The sequence below is a fragment of the Diadema setosum genome, chromosome 11 (assembly GCF_964275005.1).
Source record: "Diadema setosum chromosome 11, eeDiaSeto1, whole genome shotgun sequence".
Lineage (NCBI taxonomy): Eukaryota > Metazoa > Echinodermata > Echinoidea > Diadematoida > Diadematidae > Diadema > Diadema setosum.
Genome location: NC_092695.1, coordinates 29720802 through 29741163, shown reverse-complemented (window position 1 = coordinate 29741163; position 20362 = coordinate 29720802). Strand labels below are relative to the sequence as shown.

The following is a 20362-nucleotide window of genomic DNA, read 5'->3' as shown; positions in this document are numbered from 1 at the left end:
GTTCTGAGCTCGTACTCAGTGCTCCTTAACCGTAGGCCTGTCACCATTTTGGAAACGCAGTGTGTATCTTTTTTTGCAAGACTATAAGTAATATGATTTTTTTTTTTCAAATCGAGACCTCAATACCATAAGCATGAAAAAGAACTAAATTGTAGGTCAGCTAATTTTCACATTCCTTTGCGAATTCATCGATCTACTCTGTTTGGCAAACATAGATCAAATTCATTGACGAACACAAATTGTCCTCATCGATTTAGTTTCCGAAATTGGTTTGGAATTAATTTTCGTCGTCGGATGTCGCAAATTTTGCTCATTGTCCTACAGCGGGATTATCACCATATTTGGTGTCGGTCGAGGCACATCGAAATCCATTAAGTAAAATCATTGGAGGGAATAAAAAAAAAAGAATGGGGAAAAGAACAGAAATAACAACGAGAAAAAGCAAGAAAGCAGCGGAGTTCATCATTGTAGTGTGGCCTCGTTGAATCCCTCTGGGCTTCGTGCTCCCAAAATAGCTCTGCGACTGTATAAGAATCGCAGTAGGGCATTAAATTCCGCCATCCCGTAAAACCGGTTTTCAGTCAGGGGCAAATGTTATTAGAGCCCGGGGCCTCTGCGCGTTCGTCGGTGCTTCCGTGCGTAAAATTGGCTTGTGTTGCTGACATATTGGCTACCGCGATATGGAATTGAAAAAAACATGGTTGCCGACCGAGAGAGCGTCTTATTTCTTCCAGATACGGCCTGGCGTTAACTCCGGTCTAACGGAGCCATCAGCGCTGCAAATCGGCGGTGTATCATTGCTATCAACAACACACGCGTAATTGGAGCCTGCGTGTTTCAGCAGCGAAGTAACGAAATGCTCTTTTAAATAACCATGTTCCTCTCGCGCTGTTTGCCCATTTAGTCGTCGCATCGAGAGCGACACAAACGATATCCTTCACTCTTTCAAATCTAATTTGTTCCGTGTTGAAGAGCAACATCTATCTGTATATGGAAGACTTTGACGTAGAGATTTGACCAGCTCCAGAGACGCTCCAAATTGCCTCAACCCACGACTCCTGGACACAAGAACACAGTGTCTGTTCTTGCCAATTGTCCTTACTAAATGACGGGGGAAATGAAATACAAAAAGTCGTTGTTTCTTTAATGAGATCAGCTTTCGTTTGCAAAGATGTGAAAGGAAATCAAAGTGAAATTGTCAACACTTTTGCTCTAAATGACGTTAGCAGCAAAAGAGTCAGATAATTCAAATGTCGCATCTTTCGTATTGTGGACAATAACAAATTTTAAGCACCACCACAAGAGGGCATCCTTCGAACATAGTGAAACAAGTAGAATTTCTTCTGAATGTGAAAAATATCAATGTAATTTTGAAATAATGCTGTCAACAGGGGATATACTATATTAGCTTTAGACATTGTGCTAGATTGAATACAGCAATCCACATTTGCCTGGAGATATTTTGAAATCCCTGAGCAGTTGACCTAACATTTGGTCTTCAAAAATTTGCATTGTCGTCAGAAATCTTTCATTCTGTAAAATCAAAGGAATCTAATTCTATGTCAAATTATAATCACATCTATACTCCTTTTACTTGATACTTTAACGATCTTCTCGCAAAAAACAAACAGTGGAAAAATGAAAACTTGAATTAGGGTGAGCTAAGTGACATGGACGCAGCGATGAAGCGAGAGATATTACAGAAAGGATTTGTTACTGTTTCTCGTATCTATATCCTCTGAGGCTTTCTAACAATCAGTATTCATAGCTCGTCGATTGGAGTGCTAAAAAAATTGGATGTCACACCTGAAGACCCAAATCTTTTATTCATAAATCCCTACAGATTGACCATAAATACTTACATTCAAAACAAGAACGCGTGCGTGTCTTTTGTTGTTGCTGCTGTTGTTTCATATTTTGTTTGTCGTATTTCAGTTTACAGCATCGATCACTATAAGTGTAGCAGAGCGAACGTGATGATAAGGAAAGTAACAGGGAAATAGAAAAGCCCTTTTGTCTGCGTGGTGATCCTCAATACAGGGACCACAAATCCAATGATTATGCAAGCCCCGTTGTTTGAACATCATGATTGAACGGTATGTAATCGACTTCAGACGGGAAAGTGAGGTGTCATGATTGATTGATTAATTCTTAACGAAAAGAAGGGATAAAGAGGCACACTCAAACGATTATCGAATAGTCCATCGTCACTCACCTCCCCTTGTTATCGAAGTCCAACTTAATGCAGAAGAAGGGACTGCTAAAAAGTACTTATCCCCAAATAGCGAGCTAGTGGACTAAAACTGAGTCAAAAGGGGGCCTGAGCTTTGAATCCGTAGGCAGAATCTTCAAACTGGCTAATATAAATGGTAAGAGACACATAATCACGGACTACAGACACATCAGCATAACATGCACTATCTGGGAGGGAACAGAGACACAGAACAATGAGAAGAAAGGGGTTTGAGTGGGTGTCAAAAGCAGGGAGGTAATCAGGCACGGAAGGGGGGATGAAGAGATGGGGTTAAAGCAAACGCAACGAAATGATAATGTTAGGATAGTGCTGATCCCTTAGCTCAGGAGTGGCCAACCTGTAAATTTATAAAGGTGAATGGATAGGCAACATCACACAAGTTAAACAAGATCAAGAACAACACAACGATGATGATGGATATAAAAAGGGTAAATAACTACGAACGTAATGATCGTCAGATGAATATACACGGAAGGTTTTAGGAGACACGTAATGTGAAATGCAAAGATGTACAACGCCTGCACGGGAGATGGGAGGAATTGAAATGTCTTACATGAAAGTGAAATGTGTAGGGTAGGGAAGGAATGGAAACTACATCACTCATTTTTTTTTTCTTTTTTTGGTCTTTTTGCCTCTGACGGAGAATCTGCTTTGATCGAAAGCTCAGTCCCCTTTGCCTCCAAAGTCCAACTTACGTAGGAGGCATAGCATTAAAAATATTCTGGGTTGTTTTTGGACATATTCCTTATGAAAGTTGAATATGACATACCTCTTTTTAGAGAGATGTTTAAAATGTGCACTCACACGTTCTGAGGTCTCTTGGGGGGAGGGGGAGGGGGAGGGGGAGGGGGAGGGTGAGGGCGTATCCCACTCCCATTTGAGGGAGCTGTTGCATTTTTAGAATTGAAATTCATGGATCTGACACATACTTATAATGGAGTATCTGGAAATTTGTCAATCAAAGAAGAGTAGTAACTCTATGGGGGAGACCACGTGGGGGAAGGATGTAGGAGGGGGTATTCCCCTTCCCACGCTGGGAGCTTTTGCATTTCATAATTGCGATTCAACTATCTGACGCACACCTTTGACGGAATATTGTGAACATCATGATTAGGCGCCTCGTCTTTTAGTACTACTTCTTTCGACTTAGCTTTCGACTTTCGACTCGAACCGATGATTAAGAATATAAGTGGTTGAATTCATTGAGCCATAGCAGCCCAATCCTTGTTCAGTAGGCATGGCTATTTGATAAAATGTAATGGTAATATATTTATTCTTCAAACACTTTTGGCTAGACTTACAAAACAAGGCCTACTTTTATGAAAGTTGTGATTATGACTGTGATTTATGCAAGCAACATAAACTCACAAAAAGAAACAAAACCAAGCCAAAAAGAGCTACAGTAGATTCACACAGGTCACAATCTTCTTCCGGTGTCTTTTAACTCTACGAAACTTGTGTTCGAGGAGTCGCTTTGACTCAAATCTGTTCTGGACGATTCTCCGGCTTAAAAGTGTTATCCATGCCTCTCAATTCTAATAGTTGTGACTTTCATGGCTTATTTCATGACGTGTTTTGCTATGATAATGGTCTTCCTTGTACATAGTTTTAAAGGAGGCATTTCCAAAATGGAGGGCGTGTGTACACCCAGGCATACCTGCCTAGGAAACCGACCGTATAGGCCCTAAATCACAATTATACACCTATAAACACACAAACTGATGCACACACACACACACACACACACACACACTCGCGCACACACCTGTACGAGCCTGACAAAGATTGTGGTATGCGATACGGATGAGAAAATGGGTTTTTGTGGTTAAACTAGAAACCAGCATTAAAATTGGCGAATATGCGGTCAGCACTGTGAGATGTTGGGATCATACGTTTTCTTCACCGTGCTTCTCCCTTGGTATACTAGTGCGCAAAAAAACTGTGATTATTATTTCCTACAGTTGAATCCCTATAGAGGAAATGCAAAGGAGACTGACCACGGACAATTTCTTTAAACCCCCTGCCCCCCCCCCCCCTCCACTGCACAAAGAGGAAAACGCATGTATCTTATCCTGAGTGTTTTTTTTTTTTTTTTGTAGCATTATATTAACGAGCCCATGAAATTTCAACCTTAGGATAGATAAAACGCTGTTACATTGTTCTACTACACAGGCAATCCTGGTGTGAGACAAGAGAATCCGGAATTTTCTCCGTGCAGTCAATTGTGGGGTTATTTTTCCAATTTAAGTTTCACACGTCGATTTAATGATTCAGTCAAATATTGATTTCGTTCACAGCAAAGATCTCGTCGACCAAGTTAATGCAATTTTACTTTCAATTAAAGTATTTTACTTTCAACCAGTTACCCGTGTTGTGAAAATAATCTAATGTCTGACTAAACGGACACATAACATTACCTTGCACTAGGCATAGTGTTATTGGTTCTTGCTCCGTCTCTGTGAAGGAAGAAATTACACAAATTATTCAAATTCTACTTTACAAGTAGCTGCGGGGAATCTCCCCTTTTCCATGCTTCGTTCCGTGTGGTCTTTTCTACTAAAAAATGTCACTCCCCGCGTCCCTGATAGCCTATAACTATAGGGTTACTCGGCACATTTTTCATCGAGCCCTCACATTCTTCCAAAGAAGTAGTTGTTTATGTCTTATGATCCTTGTTCCTTGTTGATTTTTTTTTAATTTCAGATACTTTAATTCACTTGGTGTAATGCTGCCATGGTTACTTATATACTATTTGATCTTCTTTAGACGTGTGGTTGTTCAGGGTGGTAGGGGTAAGTTTTACTTACATCAATGACCTTCAAGAAAGTTTCGTACTGTCTTATGTTCAGGTTTCTTTGTTGTATACCAATTGATGCTGACTATGACTGGCCTTGTTTTTAAGACGTCCGATACGAATTGTCTTGGATCTTTACCAATATAATCGAAGATATCATTCAACTTCTGAATCATACGTTCTAACAAAATAATAATAATAATAAGTAAATGAATAAAATTAGTCAGGTACCTATCTGCCAAGTTAAAAAAAAAAATGTATCATCTTTAATTTGACGTTGGTATTTGGAAATGTGGCTTCAATTTAGTCATTTGATGCCGCAGTGGATAACAGCTATTACCTGTTTGGAATGTACGTTTCAGTTTCATTCGTGAAGCTATCTTCCTTTGGACTACACTCAATCCCGCGAGACCCTTAGGAGTCAGCCGAGGTTTTGGATGACCCGAGGCTGCCGGCAGCCGCACCGTGGGATTAGCCCCGTGAAATCCCTCCACATAAACTACGGTGATTATTCACGCTTGTCTGTTGACATCTTCCTACCAGTTGAGATGCTGATCGAAGAAGATGCAATCCAGTCACCGTGTCAAATCGTTTTCCAATATGGTATTCCTTGAGGGCAGCCCCGAAGGGAGGCCGATGCTGCTTAAAACAGAGAGTGGGAGGAGCTTCGTGCCCGCTAATCGCCGACAATCTATAGTCATGACTCAGCATATGCAGTCTATATCGAAACCATAACTTCTCATCGAATTGAAAATTGACGGACGGTACGTGTAGGCCAAAGTAATCAATCAGACTGATTACATCATTGCGTATTTGTGAGTTTGGATACTTTTTTTTTTTCACATCCACAGAATGTAATGGCGTGAGTTCATTAAACTGGAATTGAAATGCACGTTTTACTCCCACGAGCTTTTAGGACGATGCAATGAAGAAAATGTCCCTTGCCGAAAGGAACAAAAAAAAAATGCTGTCACGAATTTCGAACCATGAAGCCTCGTCATTGAGGGTCTGTCGTGGTTTCATTCGCCGAGCTACAGCGGCTGATGTACGATGTCGAGGAATAAATGTGAAATATGAAGTTAAATGATCTACAAAATAGTTCCAGAGAGAGTACTTGGCGAAGGTGATCATTGACATTTTTAGGCAGTTAAAACACAAGCATTTTCATTACAATGAAATGTTCACGAGTCCAGTAGTGTGTAATACTATTGGTTAAAAAGCGTGAACGAGCTCTAACGTAGCTTCGTGATAAAGTTATCTATATATTCAAGAGCTACAGTGTACTATCATCAAACACAGCACTTAGTCTTTCAGTCATCTGCTTGCCCCTCAGGGTTTATAGAGGTGACAAGTCCAGAGTCTTTATCTTAGATTTAGACATTGGTTCATGGCACAGGTTGAACTAAAAGCAAAGTTTACTGGCACTTTTTGAACTCTGCGATGTACGTCGACCATAACATTGAACTGTGCTTCAAAGGTGAAAGGAGAATGTTACTTTCATGCACCTTTACAATCTGCCACTGATACTTTGGGACAATTTTCCTGAAAGCGCTTTGATCTCTTGCATTGGTGAGCACATTACCCCATGTTCAAGCAAGCAGCCAATGTAGTAGCTACCCGCTTCTGTGAATCTAATCTGGCGCCTGAAGCAGTACAGCCCCAGCAAATTCTGCTAGGACTTCTGGTCACAGTTCAAGACGGCCGTCGGACGCGACATATCCTCTTCGTCGCCGAGATTCGGTGTATTTTCCTCGTCGATGGCTTGATTGCCAGGCATATTCTGCAGGCTGCGATATAAACATATTTGTGCGATGTGCAACCACGCGTTTGTCGGGCAGAACGCATGAGTGACGAGACGCTAGGATGTCATGTGTAGTTTAGTTGGTTGGTTTCTTGCGTTATTACCACCGTAATGAGACGAGCAACGCACCGACTCCTCAAGGAGAAAGTAAGCTAGTCTAGTTAAGGAAGACCATATTTTCACAGTGATTAGTAGAGTTTACAGCGCCAAACCCATGAAAGTCATTTTTAACAAGCTTTTACAGTTCCCTACAGAGATCTGGGCCCTGATTAAAGAAGACTTAAAATTGATTATAAAGTTGATTTCTATCACAAACCTATGGCAGCGTGTGTGTTAAGGATATTTAGAATCAATTATATCTTTTGATAAAACAGGGCCCAGATCATTGCCTTTAAAACCAGATTTATCTTTCTCTAGAATTATGATGTGGCGTCTGACGTAGATCTACCGAGGGGGTTCGAGGAGAGCTCGCCTGGTACCTCACTGGAATCGTGCATGAAAAAAGAAAATTTTTCTTGATAGCTTGACATTGTTTCCAACGTTGCTCTGCACTATAGTTCGGAACTACCTTTCAAACATTCCCCAACTTTCACTTGATAACGTAATGTGATAATGTGTTATTGAAGAAGTTCCTGGAATTTATATCGTTTTATTTCAAGCTCTCCCACCATTTGAAATAAAAGTAGCTGCCATCCCAACGCCTTCCATTGTTTTACGATATACCCGCATGGACTTATTTAAAGCGACTGATTAATTGTGTCTGCTGTGGTGTCTGGATCACGAATACCGGGGGGCCAGATGTGTCCTCGGATGGCAGCCTCGAGATAAGACTAACAGCTGACATCGGAAAAATGACGCCGAGCATGAAGATGCGATCTAAGAGATGAAAATCTGCAGAAGATTCGATAGCTGGGTGCACTCAAGGACTGACTCACTCAGCCATGAAGAGATAGTCGTAGATAAGCGTGAACCACACTTCAGCGCAGTCCTCCTCGCAGTGTAGGAAAAAAATAAATAAAGTTGACCTCCCAAAACCTGCCTTTTCAGCTTGGAAAGTAATTACGAAAACCTTATTTTGAAACATCAAACTGGAAATCATTACATTAGAAAAAAAAATGATAAAATCAGTAATATCAGTGATGTCATTCGAGAGGAAGGCTGTCTCTGAGTAAATTTTATGTTGCAGTTTTGTGTGGCAGTGTTTAGACAGTCGTAAGAGATTTGCTGTAAAAAGTTTTCTCGAAATTCATTCATTAGTAAGCAGACGGCAGCTTGAATAATACGCACATCTGTACATCATCGCTCATTAAGTGGTAATGGAAGCCCCTTGAGTGTGAAATCAACATTTAAGCCACGCCGAATGGTACCGCTGTTTACCTTAAAAATACGCATCTCTGAACGTTTATCCTATCCCCATTTCTCTACCCCCCCCCCTCTCTCTCTCTCCCTCCTTGTAATGACTTCCGCCTGTCAATACACTTAAGTGTGAGGTCTTAGAGGAGGAAACCTATTATCATCAGTACTCCTCGAGTGTTTATCTCACATCCTGATGTCACAAAAGTTAAATCCACACATCGAGTTACGTCTGGGTTTTTTTTTTTCAAGGGGTGTGACCCGGGTTTGCATTTTGGTTGATCTTCGGGTACCCAGGTCATTGCTTGGATCCAAGAAATTTATCAAAGGAAAGAAATTGTCAAAGTGGAAGGATGTGGTATCTATTTCGAACTTTTGGCAAACGGGTGAATGAAATTCACTTGGGTTCAGTAATGTCTGAGTCATTCATGTTTGGGTGATTGATTGACGTCAATTTCAGAACGACCCTCATAGGATACCGAACTCTATCAAGCTTACTTTCTCGCAGGGAAAGACTTTAAAAGAGTTCAAGAAAGTATGAACAGAAAAAAAAAAACCTGACAATTATTAACCAGCGAGTTTCATTTTCATCATCATCATCACCATCATCATCATCATCATCATCATCATCATCATCATCATCATCATTCCTTGATGTACCATCTTTGGTTTGAGAGGTCAGCCAAGAGCTTATCATCTGCATTATGTGGGCATGATATGTTGAGGACTGTACGCCCATCCAAGACAAGAAGAACCTTCGGACTGCCTCGGGACCGTCTCCTCTCGACGTTTGGTACTTGATTTAAATTGATGCCGCATTTCATCATCCTCCTCCTCCTTCTCCTCTTCCTCCTCTTCTTCTTCTCTTCCTCCTCTTCTTCTTCTCTTTTTTTCCCTCTGTCTCTCTCCTTGGATGCCTGAAGCATTTACCATCTGAGTAACGAATGACCATCAGCCTTTCCGCGTTGACATGTGAGCTTCCATTTTGATGCCACTTCGGGCCTTGATGACGACGCTTCAACTCGAATCCTAGTCATAATTGGATTAATCGTAGTCACTCGTAGAAAATACTTTTTTTTTTCAAGCCGGGATTCGGCGAAAAGCGCCGTGTGTCGCTTATTAGACCAGATGAAAGCCTACAGGAGCAAGCTGTAGTCACACTGCCGCTCACCCTGTCTTCTCGCGAGCAGACATCGCGGCAAAATTTATCGACGGTGCCGTCAAATTTATGCCCAAATTTCGCCATGTTTTAGCGCCGCGCGCCGAAGGTTGATAGGTTGATGCCGTCGCAGAGTTCCTATTTCCGTAACACTGCAAAACCGTCGCCGTTTACATGTCAACTGACATTTCTGATCGAGCTGCGAGCTCCTAAATAACCTTAATGTTTGACACCACCAGTCCGTTAATCTAAATAGTTTTTGTCTCGACTCAGAGTAGCCTCCAACATCATTGTCGATATCGCGGACACAAACCTTAAGTGATCTAAATTTTCCTACCTTAAGGCTTCAGCTGCGCAATTACCCTGCATCGTCATCAGCAGTAGCTAAAACAGTTAATTAGAAATAAAACGAGAAAAGCAAATTTTATGCTTTCGATAGAAAACAGTGCCAACGTTGTGAGTGCTCATGTTGAAAAAAAAAAGAGATTTTTTGTAATTTTTTTTTACAGATAGAAATAGAAAATATCTTATCCCACGAGAATAAAACCATTCAGATTCATCAACACAGTTGAGTGTTTTGTATTAGTTTTCTTTCAGGTGGCAAAGCATTTACCTGTGACGCCGCAATGAATGCTCTGTTATTGTTCATTAGGATTTGTACACTAAATATATAGGAGTTGAGATTATCTTAATAGAAAGCACCGGGGGATATCCACGATATACTCTCACCATCTAGAAAACTGAAAAGATAAAATATTATTTGTACATATCTTTAGATTCATCTTTGTGTTTCTGAAACATTTATAGCCAAGAAATCGTAATTTCTGGAACGACTTCACGTAAAATTTGTAATTTCCATTAGAAGTGCACATCTACACATTTTTACAGCGTCTGCGTTGCGTCCATTTGACTACGAAATGTCCATTATGCAAACACACTACTTTCGAGAATAACGTACCGAAATTAATTATGAACATCAGGTTTCTGTCATGTCTAAACTCCATCATATTCAGCTTTAATAGTTTCTTGTCATTTATGATTTAGTTGATTTAGCTGGTAATAAATGAAGACAACGAATAAAACTTATTCGCTGATATTCAATATCAAAATACAGTTTCCCAAGATGATATAAGTCTATAAAAAACAGAAAAACAGAATGTATATCTTGGAAAACATATACTAATATAAAATCATATTCTACTGTCTTCAGAAACCTACGTGAATTCAAAGACAGTACGCATGTTTGTTTACATAACTTTACTGTTTACGCTGAATGTCTATTTTAGTACCAGGTGTTTTAAAGGAATAACTTTATCCCTTAAATAGATTATAAGACTGTGATTGACAAAAAAAAAAGAATTAAAGACAAATTTACAATTTTCGAGATGAAATCGAATAGTATTGATGTCATGTCATGGTGTACCAAAAACGGCATTCATGATAAAACGTGGGTTTCGTGCAAACTCAACACGATGAGATCGTTTCGGCGTCGAGCGAAAGTAAGGAAAATTAACGGATAACTCCAGCTCGAGATCCTAAGCGATGCCGACCCGTCAGACGCAGACGGTAGGGACAAATTTGCATGTTAAGGGTTCTCTTAGTGTCAATTTAACAATTATACAGCCCTTATTTTCGTCAGTTGTCTTTTGGGTTCTCTACTCTCCCCCACTCTTCCATTTCTCCGTCACTCTGTCACTCTGTCTGTCTGTCTGTCTATCTTACTTCGTTTTCCTCTCTCATTCTCTTTGAATCTGTCATGATTTTCGGAGATGAACATCAATGACGGCATAATCTTTGGCAGATCCGATTTCAGACAGAAACGAAATTCAAATCATACGCTGATTTCCGCACTGTAAACCGATTGGTTATCATGCTCAGAACAACAACAAAAAGTGTTTATTCAAAAACTAAATACAACTGTCCCTCGAGATACACATGTTACATTTTTCTTCGTGTATACTGTATACATGAGTGTGTATTTTTTATCTATTTTTTTCTTTTAAACAAATACCTTTTTTTTACTTCAATACTGCGGTATTTTGCTGCTACAATGCCTGTAGTGTACACGTATGGGCAGTGTTGATATAAACTCGTTATCTTGTTTAATGCGCCAAAGTCGCCGACGACATAAAGTGGCGACGTGACTATAATCGACTCATTAGTTCGAACTGCGGCGACCACTTAGGAGAAGGATGTGAAGCTCAATGGAAGATGGCTGAAGGTCGTGACGACGTCATTTCTGCTCCTGATACTTTCTGAGGTTGACATTCAAACGTACATGATGAGAATCATGAAATCCATCTCTCATATCGATTTTGCAAATGATTCTTTCTCCCTCCGCCCCTCCCCCCTCTCTCTCTCTTTCTTTATTAATCCGCAAATAAAGGCTGAAAATATTATGCGTAACCCAGATCAAAACAAATCAAAATAGATCGGATCAGATCAAAACATCGGAGGCTGAAGCATACTCCCAAGACCGAGGATATAGCAGACTTCCCCATTTCTTAAAATTAGCGCAGATAACAGAAATATAAAGAACAGAAAGTTCAGCCCAGCTTTAAAGGGACGCACACTCCATGTACTCCACAAATTTCGCTCTATAGTCTAAAAAGCAGAAGGAAGTATATTGAGCCGTGACGGGTGATATAAGTTTTTCTTTTCTGCATAATAAAAGACATCGATTGCCAAGTGTGAATGTGAGGCTTATGTTAAAAACCGACCTAAAACAATTTTGTTTCGACAGTACATACGTAATCAATTCCTGCAAACGAACAATATCCAACTCCCCTCCCCCATGAGAAGAAATGTCTATGCGAAACCTGGGGTGACCTAAAGTGAGATATTTTCTAAACATTCAGAGTGGTTCCTAGATGACATGATTTATATATATATATATATATATATATATCCCTAGTTGGCACCTTAGGGAGACATATTGGGGGGAAGTGTCTTCATTAGGGAGACAACTGGTCATTAAGGAGACAATTTTCGTGTCTCCATTGCGTAAATTGCCATTGAGCATGTATTTTAAAATTTGCATATAAAACAAATGGAAATGTCTTCCAAATGACCCATCTAGGAGTATATATATATATATATATATCATGTCATCTATATATATATATATATATATATATATATATATATATATATATATATATATATATATCATGCATATTCTCTGTGCAATCAAAAATCTGCTGGGAGATTCGCCGAGCTTTACAGAGTTTTGTTACCCAAAGTCTTTTTTATGTTAATAAGTGACACGGATATATACTGAACTTTGTAATCTCAAGGCTTGTGCTCATGATGTCTCCATAGCAGACGGCGGGAAATGAAAGAGTTCGGCTGCAGCAGGCATTAATTTTTCTTTCCTCGTATAGGCGAACGGTGTGGTCTAAAGTTTTCCCGATGGCATTTGGATATCAGCTGCCATTTTATTGATGACATTTTGCAGGAATCGGAAGACCCTTTCAACAGTGCTTTACGAAATGTATGTGATCAGAAGCTGATGGACTCAATATGTCTGCTAATAAATTTTGACTGGTGCGCAACGCAACATATTAAGCCAAGCATCGAACGCAGCCTCATACAGAACGACAGGCGAGAGACCTCATTCCTGATACTTGTGGCTTTCGGTTGTTCTTTTCTTAGGTATAAAGTAATGTCATGAAAGATATTTCTCTCAGTAGCCTCTTTTGCTTTTCAACCCGTCCTTTTTTAAAATCTTTGTTACCTCGAGAAAAGAGGCGCGAACCTTTCCACTTGAAGTGTAGCTGACAAACAGACGTCTCCTTTACCTTTTTTCATTTCCCTGAAATTTTGTCACGAAAGATCGCTGCGGCGAACAACAGCGTCTCAATCGATCCATATCTCATATCATAAAAAAAAAGACCCAGGGAAACTACCGGGCGAGATCAGGAATCACATGTTGACGGAAATTAATGTCAGCAATGCCCGCGCGAGTTAGCTTGTTAAGTGAGAGTGAGATAAGGTCACAGATTTCTTCTCTCCCATTTTTTGTACTCGGACGTTTGGGGATCGTCTCTGCCTTGTCTTTTAGCTCAGGACGAAATTGCACGATATAGAAATTTATTTTTCCTCACCTTTTTTCGTTGGCATTATTAAGGAGTGTTACACTTTCTGCTGATTGCTTTGGAATAAATGTCGCTTCTTGTCGAAAAATTTGCATTTAGACAAAAATTCTCAAATGGGTAACACGTTGTCTGACCAATGTGATATTGTTAAATTTCAACAGAGTAAGATTTCAGCGACATTGGGAAAAAATGAGGTTAAAAAGGGAGATTTTGATCTTGGAAAAAAAGAATAGAATTAAGGTGGTTTATACTTTACATGATAACAATTTTTCATATGATCCTTCTTATTCATGTTTGCTCCTTTTTCTTGATTGTATGTCGGTGTGTTTGTTTGTGTGGCTTGATGTCTTATCCAGGTAGAGGACGACATACGACCCTATACGTTATACCCACGTTCTTTTTTTCCACCCAAAAGTATTATGAAACATGTATATCTCTCCTTCCTTAGTCCGCGAATTAGTCTTGAAGGTGCACATACATTCACATGAAGATTCACCTGGCAATGTACGTTGCCCTTCCATTACATGACCAAACCCGAGTAAAATTATGTCAGGTTGACAATAGGACAAAACGTTCGTAAAAATAGCAAAAACGTTGACGCCCCAAATAGCGATTATGTTGCGTGAGAGAATATTGACTCGAAATGACGCTTGAGATAGTTGTTGCTGATGCTATTTTTTCTTCTTCTCGCATGTGCCCCATTACACCTATTGGTACTCCCGTTTTTTGTGATAGAAAGTCGATCAAGTAGCCTGACTGTACATGTCATTTGAAAACGTAGTCAATATTTGAGCTTAATTGAGTTATGAAGATGGGTAGCGAAGGCCAGCGTCATACCTGTTGACTATCATCCCCAACTCGAGTCTCTTGCGAAAGCGCCAATCGATGTATGCATGACCTTCTATTAGGCTAATCAATGCCCGTGCTTTGACATTTATGTTTGAAGATGCGTTCGGTCTGAAAATTGTGATGTGCAGAACTAAAAAGAGGCACGGGGGCCTTAAACACGTGGAGCGGAAGGCCAGACTAGGCGGGTCCAAGGTCATGGGTATGAAGCCCGGTCAGGCTTGCACAATTTCGCTGAGTCACGCTAGTGGGACATTCTCTGTCACACATAGGAAAGTGCTTCGTACTCATTTAGCCCCATTTATCGAATTTGTTTGAAGCGGTGAAGCTATAAGCAAACTATTGACCGCTTTGATTAATTCTTAATATGCTATTGTATTTCTGTTGTAATGAGATGGTGTGAATGCAATACAGGCATTAATGAATTACCTGTAAACTGTTTAGAGCAGTGGTTAATAAGCGTAAGAACATTCACAGAATAATTGACTATGACTGATAATTGAAGCTATTATCGGCAACCTGCAGAAATGTTTTGAAACAGAAATAAGGTTATTATGCTAATAGGGGCTTCCGAGTTGATTGTTGATACTGAAAAATTTGAATATGCAAACAAAATGATAACATTGTTGTTATAACACACACCATTTCATTAAAATCCTTGAACAATAGTTGCGTTAAATGATTTTCTTTCCGCGATGAAATACCGACTATATCTGACAATTTTATGGGTTTTTGGTAATCTTTCAGTCAATAGAAGTCACTGGTCAGATGATCTACATCCCTGAGAGTGACTGTATCCTCTTCCTGGGCTCCCCGCGGGTCTCCAAGCTGGAGGAGTTGACGGGGCGTGGTCTCTACCTCGCCGACATCCCTATCCACGACGCCACGCGGGACCTCATACTGGTAGGCGAGGAGAGCAGAGCGCAGGACGGGCTCAAGAAGCGCATGGACAAGCTGAAGTCGCAGGTGGAGGAGGCGAGCGGCAACCTGGACCAGGAGAGGCAAAAGAACGTGGACTTGTTGAATCTGATCTTCCCGGAAAAGATCGCCAAGAAGTTGTGGCGCGGCGAGAAGGTGCCCGCCGAGACCACCGATGCCGTCTCGATGCTCTTCTCAGACATCGTGGGTTTCACGGCCATCTGTTCTACCGCCACGCCCTTTATGGTGGTCAACATGCTCAACACACTCTACACGCAGTTTGACTCCTTCTGCGGTGTGTTAGACGTCTACAAGGTGAGACACTGCATTCAAATTAGTTCCGTAGATATTTTCCTATTGTTTAGTATAGAAGATCATCCACCAACAAGCGGACGATGTGTTTACGTATAAGTATATATAGCGACTGTCAGCCCATTTTCATTCATATTATGTCACCTTTTGCTTATTCATGACATATTTAGGTCATGACGCAGATTTGTTTTAACTACTGACAAGCATTTTCCCCCATACGAATAATCAGAAGTCAGTGGGTTGCGTTCATTCATTGAGAAAACCAGTTAGGGAGAGTTTCCCCGAATTTGACACATTCTGATACTGAATGCGCATATCACATATCTCGTATGTAGAAACTTTTCATCGAGAAACTCTTCTTACATCAAGCAAGCTGGGTAATAGATCATGTGACATTCCACAGAATTTTGCGTCACCTCTCAATTAACCGGAATACCTGTATCGCAATTAGGGCCTCATTCCATTGTCTACGACAAAACCCTTTTGTTGTCGTCGTTGTTGTTGTAGGCAGTGGTGGTCATGATCGATGTGGGTATATCGGAATTCGAGCAGACGATCATCCCAACCAATTAACCTTGTAGCACGCTCCGTACCTCCTCTCTCGCCCTGCTGACACTGTAATCTGCAATTAGTCGATCGATTTCGACGGCTCTTCCATCGATTGTCGGCCAAATCAATCAATCACCCAAAGCGTCGCGCCAGCTGCCGGGAATTTATTTATTCACCTTGGCAATTTTGAGCACCGCGACGTGCTAAAAATTAGCGTGTCATTTAAAAATGAAGAGAGAGAAGACATTGAATAGATGAATATGAGAGAAAACAGCACTAAAAATAGTGTCTATTTGGTCTTTAGAAGATATGAATACAGCAAATAATGCACATCAAATAACGAATGACTGTAGAGGAAGCATTTATCCTCGCGTTACTCATTGCGCTTTTCATACACTGTCTTTAAATGTCGGTACTTCATTACGAATTGACAATGGTTGGAACTGACAGAAGTTGACATCATGATGTATTTCTTGACGCGTTTCTTTATAATCCTCTCATCCTTCTCAATGCTGCCATCATATTGTTTTAGGAACATCCAGCTGATGTTGTAACACATCTTATTTATCATCAAACAATAGATAGTTGCTTGATCTATGAATAGCTGGTTCGTTGCATGAGAGGACCATTAAAAGATATTTTACATAAGATTAATCATAATGCATAATGTGGGACAAAGACAATACATTATAATGTCATCATTCATATATGTAACTAGTTATACGCGAATATCTTTACATTAGGACCGACATGTTATCAATAAAGACTGATTGTATTCAGTTCTGTTCAGTTCAGTTGGAAGACCTTCACAACGTTTAGACAGAGTAGATATTTATTCTCATTTCTAAGTTAACTTATGCAGGTGTTATTGATTATTAATATCAGCGTACGTGATGAGTTTGCGTTTTGAAGTGTGAAGTTTTTGTAAGATAGTTATAAAGACTTAAGCGAAGTACATCATCGGCTAAACTATCTACGTGCATTCCAGTAGGTGCACGTAAAGTACACGTGTGAGTGTGTGTCGATTTGTGTCTGTATGTAATGTGTATACTTGTGTATGTTCTTTTTTTTCTCTTTCACTGACCGCATGGATAGGCGTAGAAATGACCAGTTAACTTTCGTTCATTCTTCTTCCCCAGATTAGATCAATCGTATTTTCCTTGATGAGGAAATGACATATTTTGTTTTGTAATTTTTGTCACAGTATAAAACATATCAACAGGTTTCCCCATTTGATTGTTTTCATTTTCTGTTTTTATTTTTATTGAGGAAACTTCCCGTAATTACTCGCAGGTGTCGGTCTCATTTTATGTTTTAGGAAAGTTGTTTGTATCTCAGTCAGCCCCATTCATCATCATGATTTTTTTTTTCATTCGTTTAAAAGAATCGTTGTGAAATTTGCAGCTGCGCAATCTAGTGTGCAAGATAAAATTAAAAGATGGGGGAAACGAGTTGATAAACAGTATATCTATTTCAGATATTAGATAAAACACGATAACTTTTAGTCTATTTATTGTTTCCTTCAAAACGTGTGTATTATAGTCAAGATCAATATTCGCAATAAGTCTTTCTGTGGCTGATTCTTTGTGTCTCTATTTGCAAGTAAAAGAAAAGTAAAACGTCCCATGACTTTATTGCTTGAATACTAAATCATTTATCTGTGGACATTATAATTTAGAAATTTAAAACGCAGACAATCAGTCAATGAAATATTATATGTGCTGGGCTGTGAGTTACAAGAATAAAAACATAGTTCTTCCTTAATACGGTGTCTCTTTGAATTCCTATATCCTTAACATTCGATGGGGGGGGGGGGAATGAAGGGTAAATGACATTCAGTATGGGATTACACTAAAGACTGGATAACACGCACCACACGACACATTTTTATCATTGCTAGTGTTAAGGTCAGTAACTTGTCCTGGATACTGGTTACACTTCATATTGAATCATAGTCAGGGTCAATGTCCTAATTCTTATCAGTATTCTCCCACACATATATCTTGTACAGATTGAATATCCTTTGTCCTAAAGTCATAAACTGGAGAGCTTCGTTAGCCCCTATGTGTTAATTGAACCAAGACACACAAGTATAAGCTTAGTGTTGGTGCCTAGAATAAAGCAGTAATCGTATAGCCCTTTTCTCATTTACTATACTGACTATGCAACTTCCTATCCTTTGTCCTCCCCTAGTAGCTAAGACGTTTGATGTCACCCCTCTGTAATAGTCTCAACTTTATGTCCCTTTGTCCTATTGTTGTAGCCATGTCTCCCTCCAATTACCACCCTATTGCCCGATTGTACCTGTTTTAGTTTCTCATTTAATCCCAAGCTTCTATGATGGAAGTAGCCAACTGGTTAATTGTTTGTATACTTGGCTGGCAATGATGCCAAGCTAACACTCCTGTTAAGGAGTCAGTCTGAATTTGGTCCTCCTGAAGTCAACATGGTCAAGACGCCAATAAATGTTCTCTCCGTAAATTTTTATGTTGGTGTGATTTTATGTTGGTGTGACTGATTCATTGACTCTTGTTTGAAACACAACACTGGTGACAGCGGTGGGATCCAAACTTATACACGCCAAAGAAATACAGTAGTTTAAGTAAGCGAAATGCCACAAATTTAAAGACATCATGAAATGTCAACGACCTGAAATTGAGATGGACCACAAGGCGAAGGCTGGCGACTTCTAGGTGGGCTATAAGGTCTGCATGACAGCCGACAAGGACAATGAAGGCCCGTACTTTTCTGTTGATGGCAGTAGCTCTGGTCTGCATGTACTTTGTTTTGTCATCAGATGTGAGAAATATCATTGAATCGTCGGCAGGACCAATGACCACAGAAAAATGTTTTTATGAGATAGGGACCAGCGACAAGGAAGTGCACATGGGGAGAAATGGCGGGGACTTAACTCGTGGAGATTACATTGGATGCGAGATGGCATGGATGGCGACAGAGATGATGATGACGGCTTTAGGGCCAAACCACCGCGGACCTGGCTGGATGAATATGGCAGGCGCTGGCAGGAACGTGGGCAGATTGCTGTTCTCCATAAGTAGGAGCAGCACCATAGAGACATCTTGGCTGGACGGGAAGCACATCGTTGGATAGACCACAATATCACCATGACAACGAAGAGACTTTGGCCACACCACGACATGAGTGCACTGATCGACAAAATAGCTTTTCTCCTTTCCGGTACGTTTCTCATAGCTACACATGCTCTTTGGCTTTGTAACTTGTAATTAATTTCATTATTTAAAGATATTGGTGAAATTCAGTTAGTTTCACAACTGCCTCTTGAAAGTAATGCGTTGTGTTTCGATATTCTGTAGAGAAAGCGTGCAAAACAAGAAATGTGTGATGAAATTTTGCTATTGGCACGAAAATGAAGCAACAGATGAAATTGAAACCCTGGGGTTGTCAATCAGATAGTGAGTAAAGGTGCCTAGATGTCATGAATTATAGAGATAATTCAGTAATGTGCATTGATGTTCGTATATGGGTGTTTTTACTGGTGAATTGCCCTGCGACTATACAAAGTTGCCTTAGCTGAAATTTTCAGGCAGCAATGATCCAACGTGTAATAGCACACGTATGTGAATAAAGCTACAGTTTATCGAAAACATAACAAGACGATTTCTCCGAAGGGTCGCTGGTAGTTAAACATATTTATAGATACAGTTGTACCAGTAAACCGTATGGAAAATTATGACAGCATCTTATCTTTCCTGGCGTGGCATACCAGTGATTAGGTGAACATTTACATGTGTGATAGAATTTAGTTGGATATGTCAAGTGAATGCAATTACAGTACCCCTTTAGTTGAGTTGACTAGTTGTGTACAAAAGATACATGCCAGTGTTGTAGAGGTTAAGCTCCAAGGTTTGTAGAGTGTACAAACTTGTGTTGAGGCTAAGGAACAATCTGCCCTGCATCTATACAAAGATGCCTTAGCCGGATATATCCGGGCCGCAGAGAAATTCCTGTAGAGTTTTGCATGTAGTTGTTTCATAGAATGTTGAAGTAGACTAAGGGTATCAAGATTTGCGTCACCACTTGTCACCCAATTTAGCTTTTACACTGTGATGAATTGTTCAGTTGATGCTGGCATTAATTTGCATGAGGATCCAAGTTTCACATCAGGGTTTGTTGTCTCTGTTTATTCCATCCCTCACTCTAGTTTTTTATTTTATTTCATTACACTGAGAGACCAGAATGTTTACACCAGTCCTACGTGTATGCATTATGAACAGGAATTGGTGTAGTACCCATGCTC

General features: G+C 40.0%; 1 protein-coding gene across 1 annotated transcript in view; it reads left to right on the top strand.

Annotated features, from left to right (window-relative positions):
- The window catches only part of LOC140235405 (guanylate cyclase soluble subunit alpha-2-like), an 82781-nt gene that overhangs the window by 31446 nt on the left and 30973 nt on the right, over window positions 1-20362 (top strand). The window contains exons 6-8 of the mRNA XM_072315430.1: window positions 1744-1758; window positions 7978-7990; window positions 15052-15537. Coding sequence (XP_072171531.1) covers window positions 1744-1758; window positions 7978-7990; window positions 15052-15537 — 514 coding nt within the window. The remainder of the gene's footprint in view (window positions 1-1743; window positions 1759-7977; window positions 7991-15051; window positions 15538-20362) is intronic.